The sequence below is a fragment of the Biomphalaria glabrata genome, chromosome 9 (genome assembly GCF_947242115.1).
Source record: "Biomphalaria glabrata chromosome 9, xgBioGlab47.1, whole genome shotgun sequence".
Lineage (NCBI taxonomy): Eukaryota > Metazoa > Mollusca > Gastropoda > Planorbidae > Biomphalaria > Biomphalaria glabrata.
Genome location: NC_074719.1, coordinates 17274223 through 17300867, shown reverse-complemented (window position 1 = coordinate 17300867; position 26645 = coordinate 17274223). Strand labels below are relative to the sequence as shown.

The 26645-nt window shown below is 35.3% G+C and overlaps 1 protein-coding gene across 3 annotated transcripts in view; it reads left to right on the top strand.

The window, feature by feature from the left end:
- The window catches only part of LOC129928043 (14 kDa phosphohistidine phosphatase-like), an 81327-nt gene that overhangs the window by 3639 nt on the left and 51043 nt on the right, over nucleotides 1–26645 (top strand). For all 3 annotated transcript variants that reach the window (XM_056040030.1, XM_056040031.1, XM_056040029.1), the window contains exon 2: nucleotides 4020–4225. In XM_056040030.1, the coding sequence (XP_055896005.1) occupies nucleotides 4045–4225 (181 nt within the window). In that variant the 5' untranslated portion in view covers nucleotides 4020–4044. The remainder of the gene's footprint in view (nucleotides 1–4019; nucleotides 4226–26645) is intronic.

The following is a 26645-nucleotide window of genomic DNA, read 5'->3' as shown; positions in this document are numbered from 1 at the left end:
ATACGATCCCGGGCTCCCCATCTGAATGCTGGTTATTAACTTCCTGTTGGGGTTGTAATTTAGCCATGGCTCGTCTGCCTGGGCACCCCTAACAATCTAACAATCAATTTATGAAATGAGTATCAAAAGAACGAATAATGCAAATAGTTACGTATACTAGTGAATAACGAGATTGCATAGATTTATAACAAAACAAAGGTTTAATGAAGTAATGATATGATGAGGCAAAATGAAGAATAAATATTGGTAGCATTTACAAAGGCAATTACAAGTTATACAATCTATTCAAAAGAACTATAGCACACCTTATTCTCAGTGCTGCAGTCAATCAGGGCTCACAACGCCCAAACCCCAACGCCATGGTCAATAATCAAATACCAAAACAAAGCCTACAAATCAGACTTGACTCTGGCAGAGTCCCAAGCCTGCGTCCCTAAACAAGAAAAATATGCATTCCTTGAGATCGCCATTCACAAGATCATAGGACCAACGAATTTAGAGCTACACCACGAAGACTAAAGTAAAATAAACTAACTTACCCACTGGGGAAGAAAACACCAAAGAAAACTCCAACAAAAGATCCGCCATCAGCACAACAACAACAGGTGCACAAAAAAGACATCATACAAGAAGCAACCCTAGATGCGCACGACATTCTCTAGCAAATTTTCCTCCCTGTAAGCATGCTCCAGGTAGAAAACTTAATTAAGATAATCAAATAAAATATAATATATATATATTTATATATATTCTAAAACATGTTGATTTACTGAAATAGCCCTTTAGCACATCAACTGGTTGAATACTCACTAGGTCACAGTACCAAACAAGGAATCCTTCTCACATGCACCTTTCATTCTTCATCCAGCTAGTACTTTTTTTTATCTTGGTGTTAAGTGTGTGTTATTTGTGAATAGTCTTACTTAAAAATATAAAGACCTACCCAAGATGCCTCTTAAAAGTTCTGCGCCAAGTGCAGACAGTGAAAGTAAAAAGTATACTTACTGTATGTACCAACTCTTTTTGTAATGTAATACAAAGGTTATTAAAGTAAATGAAAATTGTTATTTAGGAGTTTTAAGTGTTCAGGGAAGTCCTGTGATACTGTTTATATCCAAAAATAGTGTACGTAGATATATATATATATATATATATATATATATATATATAATAACAAAATATATTAATATGAAATTAAATAATGCATCTCTACTTTGTGGAAACTTTACTTTCGGGGGCGATCTTGGAATGTGACCCCACAAAAGTCATAGAAACACAATTCTTACTTTTTTTTCAAGTACAGTTTCATCATCAACCACATGTATGTCACAAATGTTCACAAGAACATGTGTATAATTTACATAACATTTTCTATTCACCATTTTAACAAATAACAATCATTTAGAGATATAATTATTGGAAAAAGATTAACAAAATGTTAATTTTCCCTTCTTGACTGTCTTTGATGACTATCTCAGCAGTGGTCGAAACTTGTAACATGGAAAAAACATAGTTCTTGATCAACCCTATTTACATTTTGGTGGTGAAAGATAACCAGGACTATGAAATGTTTTAGCTGGTGCATAATCATGAATAAAAATTTCACTAAGCCTGGACATACTCTGTTTACATTGAAGCCAAAAAAATGACATTGGCATACTAGGGAACTTTGACCCATGGATGGTGGCTACGTGGTGGCAGAGTCAGAGTGGTAAAACGCTTCACTTCTGAACCAGAGGTCCCGGTTCAAATCCTGTTAAAGACTGGGATTTTTAATTTCGGGTGCTTCTGAGTCCACCCAGCTCTAATGGGTACTTGACATTAGTTGAGGAAAAGTAAAGGCGGTTGGTTGTTATGGTGGTCACATGACACCCTTGTTAACCGTGGGCCACAGAAACTTTACATTATCTGCCCCATAGATCACAAGGACTGAAAGGGGAACTATACTTTACTTTTCTTTTTTACCTTCTGTAAAACTCTTATTGATTAATGAACAAAGACACTACATGTATCAGAAGTGTAAAAAATGGTGTATATGCAATACCTGTCAGGAAGGTTTTGTTCCCGGGCTCATCTAGGGTATGATGTACTTTGCCGGGCTCCCCACCTAAACAGTGTTTATTAACTTTCTACCGGGGTTGTAATTTAGCCTTGGCTCGTCTGCCTGGGCACCCCTAACAGTCTAGCAATCAATTTATGCAATGAATATCCAGGAACGAATAAACCAAATATTAACGTATACTAGTGAATAACAATATTGCATATAACAACAAAGGTTTAATGGGTTAATGATATGATGAGGCCTACATTATGAATAAATATCAATAGCATTTACAAGGCAAGTACAAATTACATTCAAAGGAACTATAGCACACCTTAATCTCAGTGTCATAGTCGATCAGGGCTCACAACGCCCCACCCCAACGCCATGGGCAATAGTCAAATACCTAGCCTACAACTCCAGCAGAGTCCCAAGCCTGCATCCCTAGATAAGAAAAATACGCACACCTTTGAGACCGCCATTTGCACGATTATAAAAGAAACGATTTTAGATCTACGACATTCAGAAGGCAGTAAAATAAACTAACTTACCCAATACTGGGGAAAGAAAACCACACGAGAACTCCATCTCAAGGCAAAACAAGAGAACTCCATCTCAAGGCAAAACAAGAGAGCAATGACACCAATAAAGCGCATCCTTAGAAACTAAAACTAACAAAACCTTATGGTGCACAAAAGAAAATACCAAGCAAGATGCGCAGTATTCAGTATAGTTGAAAAATTGTTAAATTTTGAAAAAATTAGATTTATGAAAAGAAAAAAAAAGAAAAATCTGTGACTTGTAATGTTTGACAGCCATAATTAGTTCATCTTTATTTTTGAGCATTGTGTAAAGCCATTAAGAAGTGACCATTTGGATATGATTATCTCATACACATAAATGACATGACATGATCAACAAGGGAGGCCATATATTTCAATGTTGTTATTTTTTTCTCCAGTGCATTTTTTCCATGAATATTTTGAATCCAGGCTGAAAAAAATTTATTATAGATAAAAAAAAAAATGTCTGAACTGATGAAATAACATTAAGGATGATGGGTTTTCATAAACTTTAAATCTAATATTATGCAATCGGTACGCGTTTCAGACTAAGACTGATGTATTGATCGTCATGGAACTTAATTGTGATTACAAGGACTCTTTACTCAAAAAAAAATAAAATAAAAAAAACAAAAAAAAACAACTTTTGTATAAATAGAACAGACACAACATAGAGAGCTCATTAGACGTCTTAATCCTTTTCATGTTTCCTAGTCAACGAGTAGTGATGATCGAGCTCTGATACATGAAGAACAACATTATTTACATCATATTGATCTCCCTTGTCTATATTGATTTTTTATTTACTTTTTAAAGTTGAAAGTTAATATGTACTGTTAGCTTACACATTTAATGTTTATTTTGCATTTCAAAAATTGAGACAATAGACTAGATCCTTTTCTAGCTGTTTACATGATGAAGCAAGGGGAGCAACATAAGAAACAATTTCAATTTGTGAATCTAGTCATGCATTTTAATAAGAGACTTAAGCTCTACCAAGTTTTGCTGTCAGATTCAGGCAACCCATTCCATGCTCTAATTTCACTAGGGGGGAAGGATTACTTGTTAAAATATGTCTAAGCATATTGAAGAAAAAAATGTGCCATTATCTTTGTATTTTTTTTTTTAAATTAATTTACAGGGATGTGTTTTTGTATATTTGTCAGTAGAATGAATGAAACAGAAAGTTGTAGGAATGTTATTTTCAGTTTAAGATGTTTTCTTGAATATAGATTTAACTTATAAGGTTATGTTTACAATATGTAAATTAATCTAAAAGTAAATGATATGGTTGAAAAATAAATGCAATTTTACAAGGATTGTTTCAACTTAGAATGATAATATAGCTGTTTATGTTTCTTTACTAGATGATTCTGAACAAGCACTAGTATAGTGTATACATTTTTTTTCTGCAGAGCATTACATAAGATAAACCTCAAAATGGCATCGTCTCAAATGGCTTCTGCAACATCCTTTAAAAATCCAAAACTTATTTCAATACCTGATGTAGAAATTGACAAACATGGAAAGTTTAAATACATTTTAGTCAAAGTGCATGATCCAGACATGGACAGGGAGTTTAAACACATTGTTAGAGGCTCAGCAAAGGCAGCGTATCATGGTGAGTACCACATTCTGTTTGTTTTATAACCTGCTCCTGTCAGGGAAAGGTGACAGTGTTTTGTTTTTTCCAAATTTTCTTTAGCATTGCATCATGTTGGGCTGCGTAGAAATTTAATGTTCTTTTTAAGATCAAATTCTTCTGCTTATTCCAATATTTATGGTGATAATAAAGTTAAAGACATGCTTTTAAAAAAAATTTGTAAAGTCCCACAGCTTGAATGTTAGTTTGAAGTTGTCTCTCTGAAAGGATGACCACAGGGTGGATTTGTTGGCGAGTGTTTGCATTTTGGAGTCTTTTTTTTCTTTTTAATTACTACCTTCAGCATCTCAGACCTCCATATGTAAAGATACTTAAATGTAAGCTTATATGTCATAATGTCCTTTTCTGAGGCAAAAAGTTAATTGCAGAGTTTTCTTAATAGACTATTGAAATTAAGCAGTTTCTAGCAGCCATTGTTTATTTGCTTTTTTTTTCTCCTGCTACTTCCAGACACTCTTTGTGGATTTTGTTTCAACTTGTGCCCCAAAAAGAGCTGATTTCCTTAGACGAAATGTCTACATGCATATTTGTTATTTATAGTTATAATAAATCAAACAAATTTGAATGCTTAGGCTGACTTATCAAGCAAAAATGAAGAGAATTGACAATCAATAATGTTGCAATAGTATTCAACAATTCTCTTTGAAAATAAAACGGTATTGAACTATTAAATGAACTCATTTAAATGGTCTAGTAATTTAATTCACTATGCTGATTATTTTTGTCTAGTGAATTTTAAACCTTTTGTAAAAAAAAAGAAAATAATGATCTTCAATGAAAAGTTAATGTTACACTAAAAAACTTCATTAAGAAAGGGAGCAAGCTCATGAAATATTTGATGGTTATCAATCTCAGTTGGTCCCATGTCCCCACTAGTCTGTAGGAAACCAAAACCATACAACTAGAAGTATTAGTTCAGCACTAGAGCAGTCAAGAAATAAGAGTAGTACTATGTTCATATTCAAACACAATTTTCAGTAGTTGATATTCCTTGATTTTAATACCTTCGTTTAAGAATAAAAAAACAGATTAAAAAAAAAATGTAACAATCTTGAACAAGTCTTTTTTCTTAATTCCTTCTGTGATATTTTAGGAGTTTGTTTGGTGGTATGTAATTTGTTTTGGTCCTGCCAATGTGCAGCTGAGTTATCTGGAATACTGGGTTATTGAGTTCTGAGGATTCAAGATTTATGTGGATTCTTTTTACTTTATCATACTCATGGTCAGTTATTTGTGGCTTACAACAGTTTATTGTTAGTTAATATTGTGTGTGTATTCAGTTTAAAACATGGTGCAACTCAGTTCAGTAAGTGTTTTTTCCTAAGTTTGTTTCTGTATTTTTTTAAAACCAACTGTAAAATTGATAAAAATTTTTGCTTTGCTCACAGTTGAAAGAAAACATTAAAATTGATGATTTGTTGATTGTTTTTCTCCATGTTTGAAATATAATTTTATAGATGAGAATTTGTACAGTGTTTTTTTCTCCTGGCTATCAGGCTTATTTCTTGTCTTGCTTTCTAGCCCATATTTCCTATACCATTCTTGGTGGAGAGGTTTCATTTCTTGTCTTGCATTCTAGCCCATATTTCCTATACCATTATTGGTGGAGAGGTTTCATTTCTTGTCTTGCTTTCTAGCCCATATTTCCTATACCATTCTTGGTGGAGAGGTTTCATTTCTTGTCTTGCATTCTAGCCCATATTTCCTATACCATTATTGGTGGAGAGGTTTCATTTCTTGTCTTGCTTTCTAGCCCATATTTCCTATACCATTCTTGGTGGAGAGGTTTCATTTCTTGTCTTGCATTCTAGCCCATATTTCCTATACCATTCTTGGTGGAGAGGTTTCATTTCTTGTCTTGCATTCTAGCCCATATTTCCTATACCATTCTTGGTGGAGAGGTTTCATTTCTTTAACTGTAAGATATGTAAAAAAAAAGTATCATTAATGTCACTTTTAAATCAAACAGCAAATTAAAAATGACAACCTTCTGATGTTCAAATTATAATTCTTGGATTGATAGGCATACACTTTTTATACTGCCACATCTCTAAAATTTATTTTATAACCTAATATTAAATCTGTCAGTATTTTAGAGAAATATAGGCAAGAAAAGTTGTGTGTTTGTGAGTGTGTGTGCTTTTAAAGTGCATTCCCATAAACTAAATATATATATATATATATATATATATATATATATATATATATATATATATATATATATATATAAAAGGTCATATTTTTCTAAAAATTTATTTCTTAACATAAAAAAATGGAGAAAAAAAGAACACATCATGCGCAATATTATTTTATTAAATTCCTGAGGAGACTGTTAGTTTACCTTTAATTTTTTAATTTGAAAATATATTGACTAAATCTGAAAGACATTTATTTTTAAAATTCTGCAAAGCCTTCATTTTGTTTTTACATTTCATAGAAGAGTTTGTGATAATATTTTGTGAACGTCCATCTTTTGTTCCATCATTGTGAACTGTGTGGAGTTATTTGATCTAGTGTCTAGACATACCATAGAAAATGTCAAATCTACACTGTTTGTTTATATTTGATTCAAACTTTTTGTTCCCCTTTCTCCTCCAGACAAACAGAACTCTGAAACATCTTTCTCTTGTTTTTTTTTCTTCTTTCTTGTTCTATGTTTATGTATTCTATTTTTTGTTTGTTAAACTGTGAATTCTTTCCTATTTGTTGTTGTCTATTGAGAGCCATTCTTTGTCTAGAATGCAAAGTCTTCTTTGTTCTGCTCTTGGCTACACATTATGCTTACTTAGACTAAAGATGCCCTACAATTCAAACACATTGTTTATAAAATATCAAGAAACAGCTATTTTACAGCTCACTGGCTCTTTAAACCAAACAGCCTCATTCTAATGTTAAAACATTGTGTGTGTATGTTTGTGTGTGTGTGTTTGCTCCTGCAGCTTCCATTTCCTGTTTTAAGAAAGCCAAATTATCGAGTAACATAATCCGAGCTCAGGAAGTCCATTTGGCTAAATGTGTGTTTATGTGATAAGATTGTCATGTTGTAATGGAACACAACTGAGGAGTTTACCTTTTATTTGATGGACCTCTTTGTTTATCAGATGTAGACTCCTCCCCCCACCTCTTTAAAAACAAACATAATCTAGATGATAGTTGTGTTTGTGTGCAGACTATAGTAACATTAATTTTACATTTATATCTTATTTCAATATGCGAGAAAATCTTTTTTTTTTAAATTAAATAGTTTATTTTATTTACATCATCTATATTATGCCCAATTCTTGTATTGTTTTTTTTTTGTCTCTACAGTCTAAAGCATGTTGTCTCTCGCAAGAGAATGTCCCGCCAGTTTTGATTCACTCTTAGTTGTCTATATAGAATGTCCCACCAGTTTTGATTCACTCCTGGTTGTCTCTCTCAAGAGAATGTCCCACCAGTTTTGATTCACTCCTAGTTGTCTCTCTCAAGAGAATGTCCCACCAGTTTTGATTCACTCCTAGTTGTCTCTCTCAAGAGAATGTCCCACCAGTTTTAATTCACTCCTAGTTGTCTCTCTCAAGAGAGAGTCCCACCAGTTTTAATTCACTCCTAGTTGTCTCTCTCAAGAGAATGTCCCACCAGTTTTGATTCACTCCTAGTTGTCTCTCTCAAGTGAATGTCCCACCAGTTTTAATTCACTCCTAGTTGTCTCTCTCAAGAGAATGTCCCACCAGTTTTGATTCACTCCTAGTTGTCTCTCTCAAGAGAATGTCCCACCAGTTTTGATTCACTCCTAGTTGTCTATATAGAATGTCCACCAGTTTTGATTCACTCCTAGTTGTCCATATAGAATGTCCCACCAGTTTTGATTCACTCCTAGTTGTCTATATAGAATGTCCCACCAGTTTTGATTCACTTCTAGTTGTCTCTCTCAAGAGAATGTCCCACCAGTTTTGATTCACTCCTTTTTGTTTCTGTCAAGAGAATGTCCCACCAGTTTTGATTCACTCCTAGTTGTCTCTCTCAAGAGAATGTCCCACAAGTTTTGATTCACTCCTATTTGTTTCTGTCAAGAGATTGTCCAGTTTTTACACACCCCTAATTTTTTGTTCAAGACTTTTCTGTTGTTCCAGTAGTTTTGCTGTCAAATGTATTTCATTATTCTTTACATTCTACCTAAATGTACAGACATTTTATTCAATCTACATTCTACTTATAAAGACATTTAGAACAAAACTTTATTTTTTTAAGTTCCTTCAAACCACAACAAAATGAATGTACAGTAATAGGATATAGAGTAACGAATAGGCCAAACAAGCGTGGCCACTATTTTGTTCAAGTCAATTCTGCACTAGACTCCTAATCTAATATGTACAACTGATGTATTCTGAAGTGGAAGATGCATACAACTGAACCTTGTTTTCAAATGAAAAACGTAAGATCGCAAAGCTGTTACAGCACTAACCCTAATACAGTGGTTTAAAAAAAAAAACACTTGAAGAGAACCAATCAAATTTTCTGGGGGGAAAAAAAGGGGTGTGGGTGGGAAGTTTTTTTTCTGACTCTGATCGTGAAGACGTGAAGAGCGAAAGGTTGTTTTTTTTTTTATGAGGAGGGGGGGGGGTCTGTTAATGGTTGTACAAAAAAACAACAACAAAAAAAAACAACAACATAATGTTTGTAAAAACATTTCCCAATGTTTATCTACACTGTAGTCGCCAATTTCCAATCAAACATCACCCATGCTTGGGTGGGTTCCGTGGGGCCAAGTTTCTCTTAGGTCACTTCTGACAGATAATTCAGAACACAAAAAGTTTCTTCTAGGTCACTTCTGACAGATAATTCAGAACACAAAAAGTTTCTCTTACGTCACTTCTGACAGATAATTCAGAACACAAAAAGTTTCTCTTAGGTCACTTCTGACAGATAATTCAGAACACAAAAAGTTTCTCTTACATCACTTCTGGCAGATAATTCAGAACACAAAAAGTTTCTCTTACATCACTTCTGGCAGATAATTCAGAACACAAAAAGTTTCTCTTAGGTCACTTCTGACAGATAATTCAGAACACAAAAAGTTTCTCTTAGGTCACTTCTGGCAGATAATTCAGAACACAAAAAGTTTCTCTTAGGTCACTTCTGACAGATAATTCAGAACACAAAAAAGTTTCTCTTAGGTCACTTCTGACAGATAATTCAGAACACAAAAAAGTTTCTCTTACATCACTTCTGGCAGATAATTCAGAACACAAAAAAGTTTCTCTTACATCACTTCTGACAGATAATTCAGAACACAAAAAGTTTCTCTTACATCACTTCTGGCAGATAATTCAGAACACAAAAAGTTTCTCTTACATCACTTCTGGCAGATAATTCAGAACACAAAAAGTTTCTCTTAGGTCACTTCTGACAGATAATTCAGAACACAAAAAAGTTTCTCTTAGGTCACTTCTGACAGATAATTCAGAACACAAAAAAGTTTCTCTTAGGTCACTTCTGACAGATAATTCAGAACACAAAAAAGTTTCTCTTACATCACTTCTGACAGATAATTCAGAACACAAAAAGTTTCTCTTAGGTCACTTCTGACAGATAATTCAGAACACAAAAAAGTTTCTCTTAGGTCACTTCTGACAGATAATTCAGAACACAAAAAAGTTTCTCTTACATCACTTCTGACAGATAATTCAGAACACAAAAGTTTCTCTTACATCACTTCTGGCAGATAATTCAGAACACAAAAAAGTTTCTCTTAGGTCACTTCTGACAGATAATTCAGAACACAAAAAAGTTTCTCTTAGGTCACTTCTGACAGATAATTCAGAACACAAAAAAGTTTCTCTTACATCACTTCTGACAGATAATTCAGAACACAAAAAAGTTTCTCTTACATCACTTCTGACAGATAATTCAGAACACAAAAAAGTTTCTCTTACATCACTTCTGACAGATAATTCAGAACACAAAAAGTCCAAGGGAACACGTTGTAACATTATTTTCTATGGTATTTGTATTTAGTTATTTGTAGGTACTGTTACTTGGCTGTGTGTGTGTATAAAACAGCGCTTTCACAAATCTAAGGCTAGGCCAATGTCTACGACTCCTCTATAGTACATGTATAAACCGTGGTTTGCTAGCGCTATAGATTCCAACCAACGTTTGTCGAGTCTTGTGTTTGAGGTCGACGATGTCTTTTATTTGGTGTGATTTCGTTCAAGGTCCTTTGATGTTTTTTTTTTTTTTAAGGTGGGTGGGTGGGGCTGGTATGTTTTGCTTGCCACGTCACTTTCAGCAGACATTTAAGCCTAACCAGTTGGATGGCAAGCACTGTTGAAGTGTACACTTCTTTTGCTGCAGACATTCCACACACACACACACCTCTGTCGGTCCTACTCGGACCCCTCAGCACCTTGATAGACGTCTTTGAGCGCACCGCTTGCCAGCGTTCCTATGACAAAAGTAACACCTTAGAACACAGACATTCAACTGTGTGTGTGTGTGTGTGTGATGACTTTCTTCCAAGTCTTGTTCTTCAGAAGCACCATTCTTACCTTATTCATGCCACATGGGCTGTACTGGAGGGAGAGCATTCTTTGTTTTTTGTTTGGTATTAGTGTTCCCCGTTTGCTCGCATATCTTCAGAACTCTAGTCTGTATGTCTTGGGAACACAAATAGGGAGACTAGACTGTAAGTATTAGACACAATATGGACTCCCACGTACAGAAACACTGGAGATAGACACACTTGAAGTAGGTTCCTTCCTATTATGAGATAGACACACTTGAAGTAGGTTCCTTCCTATTATGAGATAGACACACTTGAAGTAGGTTCCTTCCTATTATGAGATAGACACACTTGAAGTAGGTTCCTTCCTATTATGAGATAGACACATTTGAAGTAGATTCCTTCCTATTATGAGATAGACACACTTGAAGTAGGTTCCTTCCTATTATGAGATAGACACACTTGAAGTAGATTCCTTCCTATTATGAGATAGACACACTTGAAGTAGGTTCCTTCCTATTATGAGATAGACACACTTGAAGTAGGTTCCTTCCTATTCTGAGATAGACACACTTGAAGTAGGTTCCTTCCTATTATGAGATAGACACACTTGAAGTAGGTTCCTTCCTATTATGAGATAGAAACACTTGAAGTAGATTCCTTCCTATTATGAGATAGACACACTTGAAGTAGGTTCCTTCCTATTATGAGATAGACACACTTGAAGTAGGTTCCTTCCTATTATGAGATAGACACACTTGAAGTAGATTCCTTCCTATTATGAGATAGACACACTTGAAGTAGGTTCCTTCCTATTATGAGATAGACACACTTGAAGTAGATTCCTTCCTATTATGAGATAGACACACTTGAAGTAGATTCCTTCCTATTATGAGATAGACACACTTGAAGTAGGTTCCTTCCTATTATGAGATAGACACACTTGAAGTAGATTCCTTCCTATTATGAGATAGACACACTTGAAGTAGATTCCTTCCTATTATGAGATAGACACACTTGAAGTAGATTCCTTCCTATTATGAGATAGACACACTTGAAGTAGATTCCTTCCTATTATGAGATAGACACACTTGAAGTAGGTTCCTTCCTATTATGAGATATACACACTTGAAGTAGATTCCTTCCTATTATGAGATAGACACACTTGAAGTAGATTCCTTCCTATTATGAGATATACACACTTGAAGTAGATTCCTTCCTATTATGAGATAGACACACTTGAAGTAGATTCCTTCCTATTATGAGATAGACACACTTGAAGTAGATTCCTTCCTATTATGAGATAGACACACTTGAAGTAGATTCCTTCCTATTATGAGATAGACACACTTGAAGTAGGTTCCTTCCTATTATGAGATATACACACTTGAAGTAGATTCCTTCCTATTATGAGATAGACACACTTGAAGTAGATTCCTTCCTATTATGAGATAGACACACTTGAAGTAGATTCCTTCCTATTATGAGATAGACACACTTGAAGTAGGTTCCTTCCTATTATGAGATAGACACACTTGAAGTAGATTCCTTCCTATTATGAGATAGACACACTTGAAGTAGATTCCTTCCTATTATGAGATAGACACACTTGAAGTAGATTCCTTCCTATTATGAGATAGACACACTTGAAGTAGATTCCTTCCTATTATGAGATAGACACACTTGAAGTAGATTCCTTCCTATTATGAGATAGACACACTTGAAGTAGATTCCTTCCTATTATGAGATAGACACACTTGAAGTAGGTTCCTTCCTATTATGAGATAGACACACTTGAAGTAGATTCCTTCCTATTATGAGATAGACACACTTGAAGTAGATTCCTTCCTATTATGAGATAGACACACTTGAAGTAGATTCCTTCCTATTATGAGATAGACACACTTGAAGTAGATTCCTTCCTATTATGAGATAGACACACTTGAAGTAGATTCCTTCCTATTATGAGATAGACACACTTGAAGTAGATTCCTTCCTATTATGAGATAGACACACTTGAAGTAGATTCCTTCCTATTATGAGATAGACACACTTGAAGTAGATTCCTTCCTATTATGAGATAGACACACTTGAAGTAGGTTCCTTCCTATTATGAGATAGACACACTTGAAGTAGGTTCCTTCCTATTATGAGATAGACACACTTGAAGTAGGTTCCTTCCTATTATGAGATAGACACACTTGAAGTAGGTTCCTTCCTATTATGAGATAGACACACTTGAAGTAGGTTCCTTCCTATTATGAGATAGAAACACTTGAAGTAGATTCCTTCCTATTATGAGATAGACACACTTGAAGTAGGTTCCTTCCTATTATGAGATAGACACACTTGAAGTAGGTTCCTTCCTATTATGAGATAGACACACTTGAAGTAGATTCCTTCCTATTATGAGATAGACACACTTGAAGTAGGTTCCTTCCTATTATGAGATAGACACACTTGAAGTAGATTCCTTCCTATTATGAGATAGACACACTTGAAGTAGATTCCTTCCTATTATGAGATAGACACACTTGAAGTAGGTTCCTTCCTATTATGAGATAGACACACTTGAAGTAGGTTCCTTCCTATTATGAGATAGACACACTTGAAGTAGATTCCTTCCTATTATGAGATAGACACACTTGAAGTAGATTCCTTCCTATTATGAGATAGACACACTTGAAGTAGATTCCTTCCTATTATGAGATAGACACACTTGAAGTAGATTCCTTCCTATTATGAGATAGACACACTTGAAGTAGGTTCCTTCCTATTATGAGATATACACACTTGAAGTAGGTTCCTTCCTATTATGAGATAGACACACTTGAAGTAGATTCCTTCCTATTATGAGATATACACACTTGAAGTAGATTCCTTCCTATTATGAGATAGACACACTTGAAGTAGATTCCTTCCTATTATGAGATAGACACACTTGAAGTAGATTCCTTCCTATTATGAGATAGACACACTTGAAGTAGATTCCTTCCTATTATGAGATAGACACACTTGAAGTAGGTTCCTTCCTATTATGAGATATACACACTTGAAGTAGATTCCTTCCTATTATGAGATAGACACACTTGAAGTAGATTCCTTCCTATTATGAGATAGACACACTTGAAGTAGATTCCTTCCTATTATGAGATAGACACACTTGAAGTAGGTTCCTTCCTATTATGAGATAGACACACTTGAAGTAGATTCCTTCCTATTATGAGATAGACACACTTGAAGTAGATTCCTTCCTATTATGAGATAGACACACTTGAAGTAGATTCCTTCCTATTATGAGATAGACACACTTGAAGTAGATTCCTTTCTATTATGAGATAGACACACTTGAAGTAGATTCCTTCCTATTATGAGATAGACACACTTGAAGTAGATTCCTTCCTATTATGAGATAGACACACTTGAAGTAGGTTCCTTCCTATTATGAGATAGACACACTTGAAGTAGATTCCTTCCTATTATGAGATAGACACACTTGAAGTAGATTCCTTCCTATTATGAGATAGACACACTTGAAGTAGATTCCTTCCTATTATGAGATAGACACACTTGAAGTAGATTCCTTCCTATTATGAGATAGACACACTTGAAGTAGGTTCCTTCCTATTATGAGATAGACACACTTGAAGTAGGTTCCTTCCTATTATGAGATAGACACACTTGAAGTAGGTTCCTTCCTATTATGAGATAGACACACTTGAAGTAGATTCCTTCCTATGATCTCATATACGTTTACTAAATATATCTTTGGAGAAAAACGAGCTCTTCCGCTCCAATCATTTTCATTCTTAACTAAAAAGATTATAGAAATAAAAAATCACTCTTTGGGTCAGGATTTTGTCATTTTTACCATCACAAAAGAGATAGAAGACACCGATAGCAAAGACAGACACAAACACTCTTTTGTTTCCCTGGCAATCAAATCATTTAATAGAAACAATCTGATATAAACTTTTCCATTGTAAATTATGAATGAGTCTGGTGTGAATGTACATTTAGGTTTTTCTTTAGTTATAATGTTTTGTTTGGTGTAATGCACAAATTGTAAGACAAATTTCCTTACGGACAATAAAGATGATGATCATTATTATTATTATTTAAAAACATCTTCACACAATTTCTTTCTACCGTGCGAACATTTAATTTTTTTTAAAGTTGTACTAACTAGTAAGGTTATTATCGCTGTACGCATAGGAGACCACTATAACAATAATAATACCACTGTAATAATAATAATGATTTAATTCATATAGCGCTGTTGACGATTATTATTCTATCCTGCTCGAATATTTGATTTTCTTCATTTTTTTTTTCAAAGCAAAATTTCGTCTCAAGGCGCTGTGAAAACATAACAAGCATTAACAAAGGAGTTTTTTAAAAAAGGGCAAAGTGCTCTCAGTTTCAACTAGAACTAGGATTGAATTTCTCACCAGGTTTAGACGGAGTACAAGCGAAATATATACAAAAAAATACTTTAAAAAATCTTACTTAAGGAAAAGAGCTGCACATTTACAGCAGATTTCTCAATACTATAAGATTTATTCCCCCTTTTCTGAATCAGAAAAAAAATGCCACCATTTTATTAATTAATTGGTATTTTACAAAGCTTATATCAATTCACTCTGACTGGTAAAAGTTTGTACACGTTATTTCTCCGACACCCAATCTCGGATCAAGCGGAAATTTCGCACAATTATTTCTTCTACCTGCCAACACAAGAATTAATAAAAAAAAAATAAAAAATTAGTGAATTAACTATTGGTAATTAATTATTTTGTTTGATATCTCAAACAAGGGAAAGAAATTGTACTCTACTGATAAGGTGGTATAAGTTGAATTAGTCCTCTTAATTGTTTGTAAAAGGAAACGTTTGTAAATAACTATGTAACCACTATCACCAATAGCTCCGTGGCCCAATGGTCATCGTATTGGATTGAGGAGACAGGAAGTCTTAGCCCCCACGCGTTCAAGTTCAGGCCGCTCACTAGTTAAACAATGAATACATTTAAACAGCGATCATCCAGATAGTCAGAAAGCTAAAAGCATGAAATTGCGCCAAACAAAAGCGGTAAAAATATGTATTGAAAGTGTATTTATATGTACAGTTAAAGTGTTAACGCTTTAGTTTAGAAAGGGTTTTGTACTTTTAGTACATATTTATATCAGATAAAGTATATTTTACATCTAGCCAATCACAGTAAACATTAATGGTATCAGTATTTCAGTTTAAGTATTGCTAATCTAGATCTATTGTACATTTAATTACGTAACAGATCCAGACTTATTTATGCAACTACACTTACTTTAAGTTTTGTTCAGTGGCGTAACTAAGGGGGGGGGATGGGGGGGGGGAGAATTTTAAAATCCCCCCGGGCCCCCACCTAGAGGGGGCCCCCAAATGGGTGTCCGAAATTTATTTGTACATACATAAATTAATATATTTGATTGACAAATAGTGTCAACGGGTGTCCTTTTTTAAATCAACATTTATGTATTAAATTTATCACAAAGACTAAACCTGGATGTTTTAGAAATATTTTTGCCGCACAGATCAGCTTTTCAATATTACAATATATTTCCCATTTTAAACTTTGTTGTCACGAATAAAACTGCATGATATACAGCGAATTCCAGGTATCTTGTTACCTTTACTAATAATATATCTAAATGGCGAGTATTATATGGCTACACTAATTAACCTTGAAGCAAAATTTACAGAATCGAGTATAACTAAAAGTTATTCTTTACAATGCCAAAATTATCCATTATTCGGGTTTGGCGTCTATAATTTCAGAATTAAACTTCACACTCGAGTTATTACCCCTTTATTCATCTTTCCTCAATCCAATGGAAACTCTCTCTTTTTATTTACATCTAATGATCTAATCCTTTTGCTTTCGCACAAAACATAAACAAAAAATAATGACGTAATATCATATAATATTAATACATCCTTCCTATTGAAGTTTTTATCACACCTTTTAAAGTTCTTAAGAGTGATACCTACTAGCATGGCCGGCCCTAGCATTTGCGGGGCCCTATGCGAAACGGATCGCGCGGGGCATAGTCTGGGTAGGGATAAGCATAATGTCAAAATAAATTTTTATCAAATGAAAGCTCGCAGCCTCGCAATGCCACTTTTTATTTATTGGCACCCCAAAACGTCAATTTCGTCTATTCTTCAGGAGATTTGAATAAATTTTTTAAAAAGTTCAGGACTTTATCGTATATTTTGCCCTTTCATGAGATTTCCTGGAGGCCCTGAAAAATCAGGAGGTCGCGAAAACCCTGTTATTTTATATACGTTATAATTGTTTAATTTAATAATGTACACTTGGAATTAGCGCGGGGCCTATGAAAGCGCTGCGCCCACTGCGACCGTCACTGTCTACTAGGAACTTTAACAATTCGTCCACTTCTGGTTGTCTTGACTGAACAAGTTCTCTAGACGTTGGTCTATAACTGTCTGTTTCGTTTGTAGCAACAGTTTGCAGTTCACTGTCTTCATCGGTATCATAGTACCCAGAGATGTCTTCATCGAAACTCTTATTTAAAAAGCGTTGATTTCTTCTGTATGTTTTTCCATCGTTTGTCTTTATGATGTAAGATCTGGGTGCTGAATTTTTTTTAATGACAACTGCTTTCTGCCATGTTTGACCTAGACGAACTCTCCGACAGAATAATCTTTAGGTAGTGTTGCTTTTGCATCGTATTTCACTTAGCTTTTCATCTGTCGTTCGTTGAGTAATGTCTCTGCATTTTCAGCTACCAATGGTTTCAATAGTTTGTGATCAGTTGGAATGATTCCCTGAGTCTTCTACTCGTCAGCAGTTGTGATGGTGAATACGGCAGTCCACTTATCGGAGTATTTCTATACTCGAGCATAACGAGATATGGATCTTTCCCACTTTTGTATACTCTGAATCCTTTTGCTTTCGCACAAAACATAAACAACCAACAATGACGTAATGCCATATAATATTAGCACAGAATCTTCTTCATGCAGTGGAAAATTACGAATTTTTTGCCTATCTTGAATTCTGGTCAAAGCTCCTGTGCCCAATTAATATAGTTCGGAAGAAACTACAAAAGTCTGGACTGCATGTACGGGAATCTGCTAAAGAAATTAGTACCCTTTCATGCTTTCTGCAAAATGATGAGAAACTGACAAAAACCCAATCCATCGAAAAATCAAAAGAAGGTAGTGAATACTATGGATTCCCTGTAATCAAAACAACCATATGAAAGAAAAGACTTGATGGGAAGTTGAGTTCTAATGTAGGACTGTCAATACAACTGCAATTCAAACGTGTTGCGACAGAAGTGCTGGACAGATTTCATATGGACATGAAGGGCAGATTCCAAAGGCTGGAAAGAAAATGGATACCTTTGGGTTTCTTCTTGAACCAAGACACCTGTTAGAAGACACGCTTGTGACAAACCGTGCTACTTTTCCTGTTTGTATGATGAAACAAATGGAAAATCGCTTTTTCAATGATGTCATTGATGCACGAGCACTTTTCATCAACAAACAGTAATACAATCACCAATAGACATATTGAGGAAACAGGCTTCATATGGGAATTACGTGTGCTCAGACTTTGCAACCTCCTCCGAATACCGCTAACTCAGGCCACTTCCATTACGTCATGTGAGACATCATTCTCTAAGCTCAAGCTCATCAAAAAGTATCTCATGAGCACAATGAAGCAAGAAAGGCTTATCATGGTTTTAATGTCAGTGAAGTCACAAATACTAGAAAGTATCGATGTAGTTGATGTTACAGATTTCTTTGCTGCACAGAATGCAGGACGTGAAGCGATATCAATTTAGATTTGTCACTTGTGCATTATTTAACTAATAAACAACGGTATTATTCATTAAAAGAGTCTTGATGATTACTTTTTGTTAAGTTTACTGATATACTGAACCAATTTGATTTGAGGCTTATATATTTTTGCGTACATTATCTCATGTCATATGTCGAATGTCAAAATGCAAGGGGCCCCCAAAGAGGTCAATCCCCCCGGGCCCCCAAATCCCTAGTTACGCCCCTGGTTTTGTTTATATATATTTAGTATTGGATTGATTCATGTGTTGCTGGGAACGATCAATAATTGTGCAAAGTTGATCTCGAGAATAGTGGAAGTGGGAGAAATAACGTGTACAAAATGTGCACCAGACAGACAGACAGACGGGGCGAGTTGATAAAGCTTTGTAATAATATTTAAAACAGTTTTTGAAAGTTCTTGACTGTAGTGAAGCATGTGCTATGCGCGCAGCGAGTTTCAAATCTTTGCTCCATGCACTGAGCCAGCAAACTCTAGAAGGAACAGTGTGACTCAAGTGCAAGACTCTCTAATGGACAGATGGAGTGATCAGTTCTCTAAGCAATAGTCAATGTTTTGACCTCAGATAAAAGATATGTAGATCTATATATTGTTTTCATAGCTATACCAACTCCCCAGGCTTGTGTTATTTTAAAAAAATGCCCTTAGGAAGTGATAGTGCAGCCTGTTTAGATTGCCTTGTTGTAATAGGCGGTTGAAACGTACACATATTAGGGTGTTACTGATGTATCAGTTTGGTGAGAGAAACAGATGTCTTCTCAGCCATGTTGGTAAACTTCTCAATCGCCGTTTCATTTTTTTTTTTTAAAACCCCACCTCCTCTCTCGTTGACCCGTTTCGAATAATAAATCCTCCTCTCATTCTCCTGTCCTTAATCCTACTCATCAGTAGGTTGGATCAAGCCTTGTTTAGACGGAAACATATTCAGATAGACGGCTTAAAAGTCTGATAAATGACGAAAAATAAAATAGTATGTGTGTGTGTTTCCAAGCTAGCATTTGTTTTGTGTTATATTTCTGAAATGTGCATGTTCGCTTCATCCCCTTTTTCTAAAAAAAAAAAAAATACCGGAAACAGGTTTAAATCTGAATGTAATCTTATAAATGTAAGTGTTTAAGAAGTTTCCTGTTGGCTCTGCACTTAGTTTGAATGCTTGTGTGAAGTGCTACCAGCTACACTCTTGGCTACTAGTCTGGCGAAATGGATTTGACTGTTTGTTGCGTAGAAGTTCAAGGTATGAGCGCATTTAAAGTGGATTTAGGGTCTCTCCCAAGCCTTGCGAGCTCTGACTGGTTACATAGTTTCACTTTATAAACTAGAACTCAGGGACGGATTAACCTATAGGCAACACAGGCTAGAGCTTATGATCCAAAGAACTATCCATACTAACTTAGGGCCTTTTGAAATCCAAATACGGCACTGAACATGGTAACCACTGGGCGTTGTCCTGGATACAAAGTAAGGTCGTTAAATCTCGACCATGCAATGCACGAACTCCTCACTTGCTCATTAGACTTTAGACCAATGAAAGGGGAAAAATAGTTATCTAAGCAAAAACGTCTGGCTGCTATTTATATAGCGAACCTTATGGTTTATAATTGGAGCTTTTACGATGTGCGTCAACTGTATGTCCGTTTATCATATGTCCTTCTGTCGGTATGACCATCTGTCAAAAATGCTGCGATCCCCTATTCCCCTTACCACGTTGAAGGTAGCTGCCCCCCCCCTTCTGCTTACGTAACCTCAACGTCCCCCGTGCAAAACACTCAAGCAATCTCAACAGTCAGGCTGGAGCCCATCTTGGGGGCGCTGAGTTGAAGGTTCACCTCTGCCTGAGTGTGGGCTAGTGCAAGCGTGTGGGTGAGTCTGGTTGTGCCGGGGTGGTGGTGGTGGTGGGGGAAGGGAGGTGTAATTCAAGGTGTAAAGTACAAGCTTGTAGAGTCCACCTGCAATTAGCTCCTGTCTAGCGCCATAATCGTTACAAGCTTGTCGGAATCGGGAGTTTGAAATAATAAAACCTTTTTTTTTGGGGGGAATGTTTATTTAAAAGCAAAGATAAGTTACAATTGTTTGTGGGACCTGTTGGTGCCTTACCAGATACCACACGCAAGGTATTCTAGATGAGATGATGTCTTGTTTGTACCATTTGTATCACTCTGTCTGGTACACATTTTGTACAGTTCTCCCACTTCCCAGTATTGGATCAAGGTTATACTTTGCACAATTAGTCATTGCCTTGAACAAAACAGGAATCAGTTGAAAAATAGAACAATTATTATTTTATCAACTAGTCGTAATTAATTAATTTTGCTTTTATATATATATATATATATATATATATATATATAAAGAGGTTAAGGGGAGATTAACGTTGTGTAGACAAAAGACGCGTTGGACGTAATCATCTTCTTTTTTGAAGTAACGTCTGTATTATATAAGATAAGATTTCCTAGCTAAGGGGATAATAAAAGCCATGTGTAGAGAATTGCACCATTAGAATGGAACGAAAGCTAGAGTCCAATATAAAACAAATGTTAGTGTAAAGATTATGTCTAAGACTGTATGTTGATGTATAGATTCTCTTTTCACTGAACTATTGAATACATAAAATGAGAAACTTTTGTTGTTATATTTTTTAAAAAACTTTCATTCACTACATGCAATGAGAAACAATAACTCTCAATGTATAAAGAACTTGTACACGTTATTACTTTTCAATAATATATATATATTTAAAAAATTACTTTTCAAAACGTGTCGCGAGAAACTCAACCCTTTAGATTTTATGTCTTGTAACTGAGCAGCATGAACATCCTTGCTGCCTGCAGGGAATGGGGTTCGAATCTTACTCTAAAAAAAGTGTTGGGAATTTTAAGATTAGATTTAACTCGAGCTGAGTTGTCTTTACTAGCTATAGACAATACCTATACTTACCCTCTCCTTTCATTTTACATTAAGAGCTTAATGTTCTGAGCTAGCTAAAGTAGAGGCGAGCTAGAGACAAATTTGTTTTGGTAAAAATGATCCAAGAAAACTAATGGCCAGATGTAGCAACTAGATATGTAGACGGCACACAATTGCCTAGACAACTAAAGGCTGGATGCAAGTGCCTAATAACAAGAAAATAATGACAATTCTGGAGTGTACTTTTATTTTTCAGACCAAACTTAGGCCACGTTAGGGTTAGATGCTTGAGAAGTTTTGTAGATATACAACATAGATCTTAGGGTTAGGGTTAGATGCTTGAGAGGTTTTGTAGATATACACCATGATCTTAGCAATTAGTAATTTTGACTAAATATCAGATCGTGACTAAAAAGAACTGGTGAATGCTTAGCAGAGCTTCAAAAGAAGATATCCTCTGATGCTGTAGAAGTTTCTTTGACTGCGACCAACTGTATATCATCCTTGTATGTGGTCAACACGACACTGTTTTCTTTCTTATTTATTCTTATTTATTAGACATACATGAACTGAGATTATTATTCAAAGCAGCTCAGAATAATGTTTCCCTTTATCGACAGTGGCCGAGCTGTCTCAAGAGCTAGTGCATAGCTTGGGTAGATCTACTTGTATTCGCTTTTTGTGAGCAGAATCATAGCTTCCACTATTCATCTCTATTACTTTGGTTAAGTTTGTCTTGGTGTTCTTGGTCTTGCAATAACTTAGAATATAGTGACATGACCAGGTTTTATGTGTTGGTCCCTGTGCGAAATATTGGAAGCCCAAAGAAATAGTCACGTAAAGACGTTCTGTAGCAGACTACCGGCCATGTACTTCAAAGACATATTGTTTCACCTCCAAGTTTGTATTGCTAGTATTAGCCTGATCTCTATCCAATACAACATCAGTAATAGATCTGTTCTATATAATATTAGCCTGATCTCTATCCAATACAACATCAGTAATAGATCTGTTCTATATAATATTAGCCTGATCTCTATCCAATACAACATCAGTAATAGATCTGTTCTATATAATATTAGCCTGAGCTGTATCCAATACAGCATCGGTAATATAACACTGTTTAATATTCCATTCAACTGGTTGTGACGGCTACAGTTCATATCAGTCACACCAATGTTCCTTTTTTTAAGACGAAGAATCCTAGTTTAACGAATGTATAGATTAGTAGAGATCTACTAGACTTTATAAATTTCCAGTAATAGTCCTTTAGATCTAGACATAGAGGAAGATGCGCAAAAAAGGTTCCTGAACATTAATGTATTAAACACTTGAATGAATAATAACTACATGCGGAAATACCCAAAGACGTATAGTCCGTTCAAAATAAACATTTTCTCTTTTTCTAGTACTTTGAAAAATTATAATGGTCAAACTAGAGTTTTCTCAATATGGTCAACGAGCTACTAATTCTTTCCCAACAATATACAGCAATTGTCAAATTTCTAGGAAACTCATTAAAGCCGTTTTCGATATCTGTGTCCAGGTTTTTTGAGCCCACCCACCAAGCTCTATGAAGTTTTGAGTTCAATAGAAGTGTAATGAACAAGCTCAAAGTTGCTATGAACAATTTCGAACTTTCTTAAAAGCTCATAATTTTTTTTTTCACAAAATTTATATATATATATATATGTATATTTATTATATTTTTATATCTAAATATGTCAGTTTGTATGAGTTAGTAAAGTTGTTTCCTGTGTATATAGGAACAGTTTTTGTCTCACAAGGAACAAACATCTACCACAGAACACTGCGCTAGAACTTTGTCCTTTTATATGTGCGTCGGTCTCGCTCAATTTGTGTGTGTGTGTGGGGGGGGGATTATAGTTCATTGTATAGGTGTGATTGGAGGACTGGCTCAATTTAGGATACATTTTTATTTTATTTTTAGAATTGGATGTTCTTGTAAGAAGTAAAGTGCATCGCTGGTAATGGTTGGCTTACTGAGTACAATGTCCGTGATCTTAGCCCTGCTCAAGGATTGGTGTTCCTGAGTCACATTTACGTCACTATTTCTTTTAGTAATGCTCAGCTTGCTTTCTAGTGCTTCTGTTCGAATTGGTTTCATCACTAAGCATCACATTGGTCTTAACTATGGCACGAGTAACTTTATTGATTAAAAAAAAAAAATAAAACGGCATCGATTCCACGATGCCAACGAGAGCACAGTTGTTATCGAACTCGAGCAAAAAGGATCTGGAATCGTCCATCGCTTCCTACCGGAAGGAAGTCCATAGAGCAGGGGGAGGAGGACAGCTCGTGTCAGTTCAAGTGAACAGATCGGGTTCACAAAAAGCGCTTTGCATATGCGTTTGTTATTCGGTACCTAGTGGCCAGTATCGACGTGGTCTTCGCAGATAGCATTGAATCTGTACCACCGGATCTTGTTCTGACATCTTTAAGTAGAGTATATTTCATTATGCAGCTTCATGACGAGTCGAGTTGGTCTTCACTACTCCAGACGTAGTCTATCCATTCACTACTTGGTGTATTTATCTCTCCACACCAAAGTGACATCACGTTTTCCTATTTACCTTTGTATCACTTTCTTTGTCCGACAAACTTCAAGCAGTGGAAGAATTCAAAGAGCGTCAAACAGGCAATACCAGCTAGATGTCCGACATGCTACCTTTGAGATTCTTTTCATCTGACCTTAGAGATTTATACAAATCTCTGGGTCAATCTCATGTCAGTTTTTTGTTTTTTTTCATTGGAAATGTTGGATTCCAGTTTTCTCAGAAATTTGACAACTTGCCAAGAATGTTCTCATGTTGTCTAAAACTTTTTTTTTCTTTTATTTGAAAACTGTATTAGGTTACACGATTCAATGCATAGAAGCCAACCTGCACTTTGATTTCTTTTATATATTAAATATTGTTCTCAGCTTCGTTCATTACCAATGCAAAAGTAGAATTGGTCCCTTGTATTCCTACCTAGCCCCTTGCGTTAGTTTTGTGAAGGCTTGTTCGAAGTTTCCTTTCCAGTGAAACGAAACTGTTACGGACCTGCGACCTAGTGCTTCGGTTATAGGATGCAAGTCGTTTGTTTCTTTAAGGTGCGTTTACCCTGAGTTATTAGTGTCTGCCTTATTTTTTTTTCCTGCCCGACAATCGTGTCAGAACCGACATGTCAGGAGAGGAATTCCTCGTCTTGATGGTAATAGTAACTGCCTATTGGCTAGGTTACATATGTGCATATCCCATGAATCCTAAATGAGACACTTGTGGCCTATTGTTTTCGCCACACTGGCTATAGAAGTCATTCAACATATCAACGTTTCCTTCTTGGCAGACACTAAACATCGAGTTCAACCCATAATCACTGTTTTAATCCACTGTAGACATAGTGTAGTGTTCAGTTACATTTGCTGTAGAACAGTGATGCCCAAAATACGGCCCGCGGGCCAGATCCGGCCCGCGGTGTGGTTTTATCCGGCCCGCCGAAACGTCTGCACAAAGTGTAAAATTTATCTTTACCCATGTTAGGGTCCTGACTTTTTCTCTGATGAATTGGTACCACGCCATTTAAAATGTGTAGGTTTATGAAATGAGAGAGCCGAAGAAACTACAAGTTGACTCTGAATTTAGAATCATACCAGGAAAATTGAATGGATCTTTAATTATTTTTGTTTTGGAACATGATAATAATCCAACATATTTGTTTTGTAAATTGTAGCTGTTTTAAAACTAACAACATATATACGGCTTTATAAAACAAATATAACGGCATTCTTGGTTTGAGCCGCGAATAAAAGATTGTTAAACTAAGGCTAGAAATTGGAGGATCGATGGGAATATTTACCAAAAAGAGACAAGAAAATGAGTCGTTGGTAAAGCTAGCTACAATGTTGCTCACATTTTAAGAGATAAATGAAGCCAGTTAATATCCTATTAATTAATGCAAGTATTAGATCCGCTGGTTTCTAATACAATTCTTTTAGGTCAATTTCATTTCGTTTATGTGGCCCGCGACACGAGTGACGGAAATAAAAATGGCCCACAGGTCGAATTAGGCTGAGCATCACTGCTGTAGAAGATTATGTTCCTTTCTTTGAACAAACAAATATATTCCTACGTTTTTGTTTTTAGTAAGTTTCATTTACATTTTGCAAAAAGAATATTTGTATAGAAGAAAAAAACAGCCAATAAAAGTACGCACAAACTTCGTTGATATTATTATTATAATTTTAACCTGTACCTTTTCCTTCCAATACTATTGAATAAGTCAGGTTTTGTTACTTCACGGTGGAGTCTATTTTTCACAAATCTGAACTAAGCTGAACTTTTTTTTTGAGGTATTTCTTATTTCTCAATAATGGGATAGAAATATAAAGCTCTAGAGTGCTTCCTATTTATCTTGTTCAACAATGGAGATCTTTCAACTTTGGGCTCAGCTTTGACTCAAGACTTGCTAAGTATTTCTCTTTGATTCTACCCTGGCATAAAGAGAGGACATTGAAGTGAAATGCTTCATGGATGTGTTGCTCATTCAGAAAGAGAACATAGTGATTCGGATTGCTCGATATTGCGTGGCTTAAAGCGTCACGTAGCAACAAGCTTGTCACAGTGTCATAGTCAATCTTAATTAACTCCCCCAAACAGTCTACATTCCTTCAGTTACCGATATTTTCTTTTGGTCATTTGAAAAAAAAAAAAATTATGAATCTCATATCCTATCTTATGAAATACAGACGTTACTTCAAAAAAGAAGATAATTACGTTCTACTCGGGTTCCTAGGTCAATTATGTCATGAATGTTAACGGCTTCAATTCTGCCAAGCCATTGTTTTTTTTTTTGGCTGATTCAGGCAACCCATTCCATGCCCTAATAGGTTTTGTTTTTGTATCTGAAGATTATGGTTCAGTGTTTTATGTATAATTGCTACTTTTCTTTTAAGTCTTCTATCCTGAAGACTTTCTAAATTTAGTGATTTAACTAAAGGTGTTACTCTAGTCAAATGTGAATATATTGTTATGAATCTCACTTCTCTATTTTGTGTCTGTTCCAGTTTCTTAATGTTTTCTTGAGTTGAGGGGTCCTAAACAGAGGATGCATATTC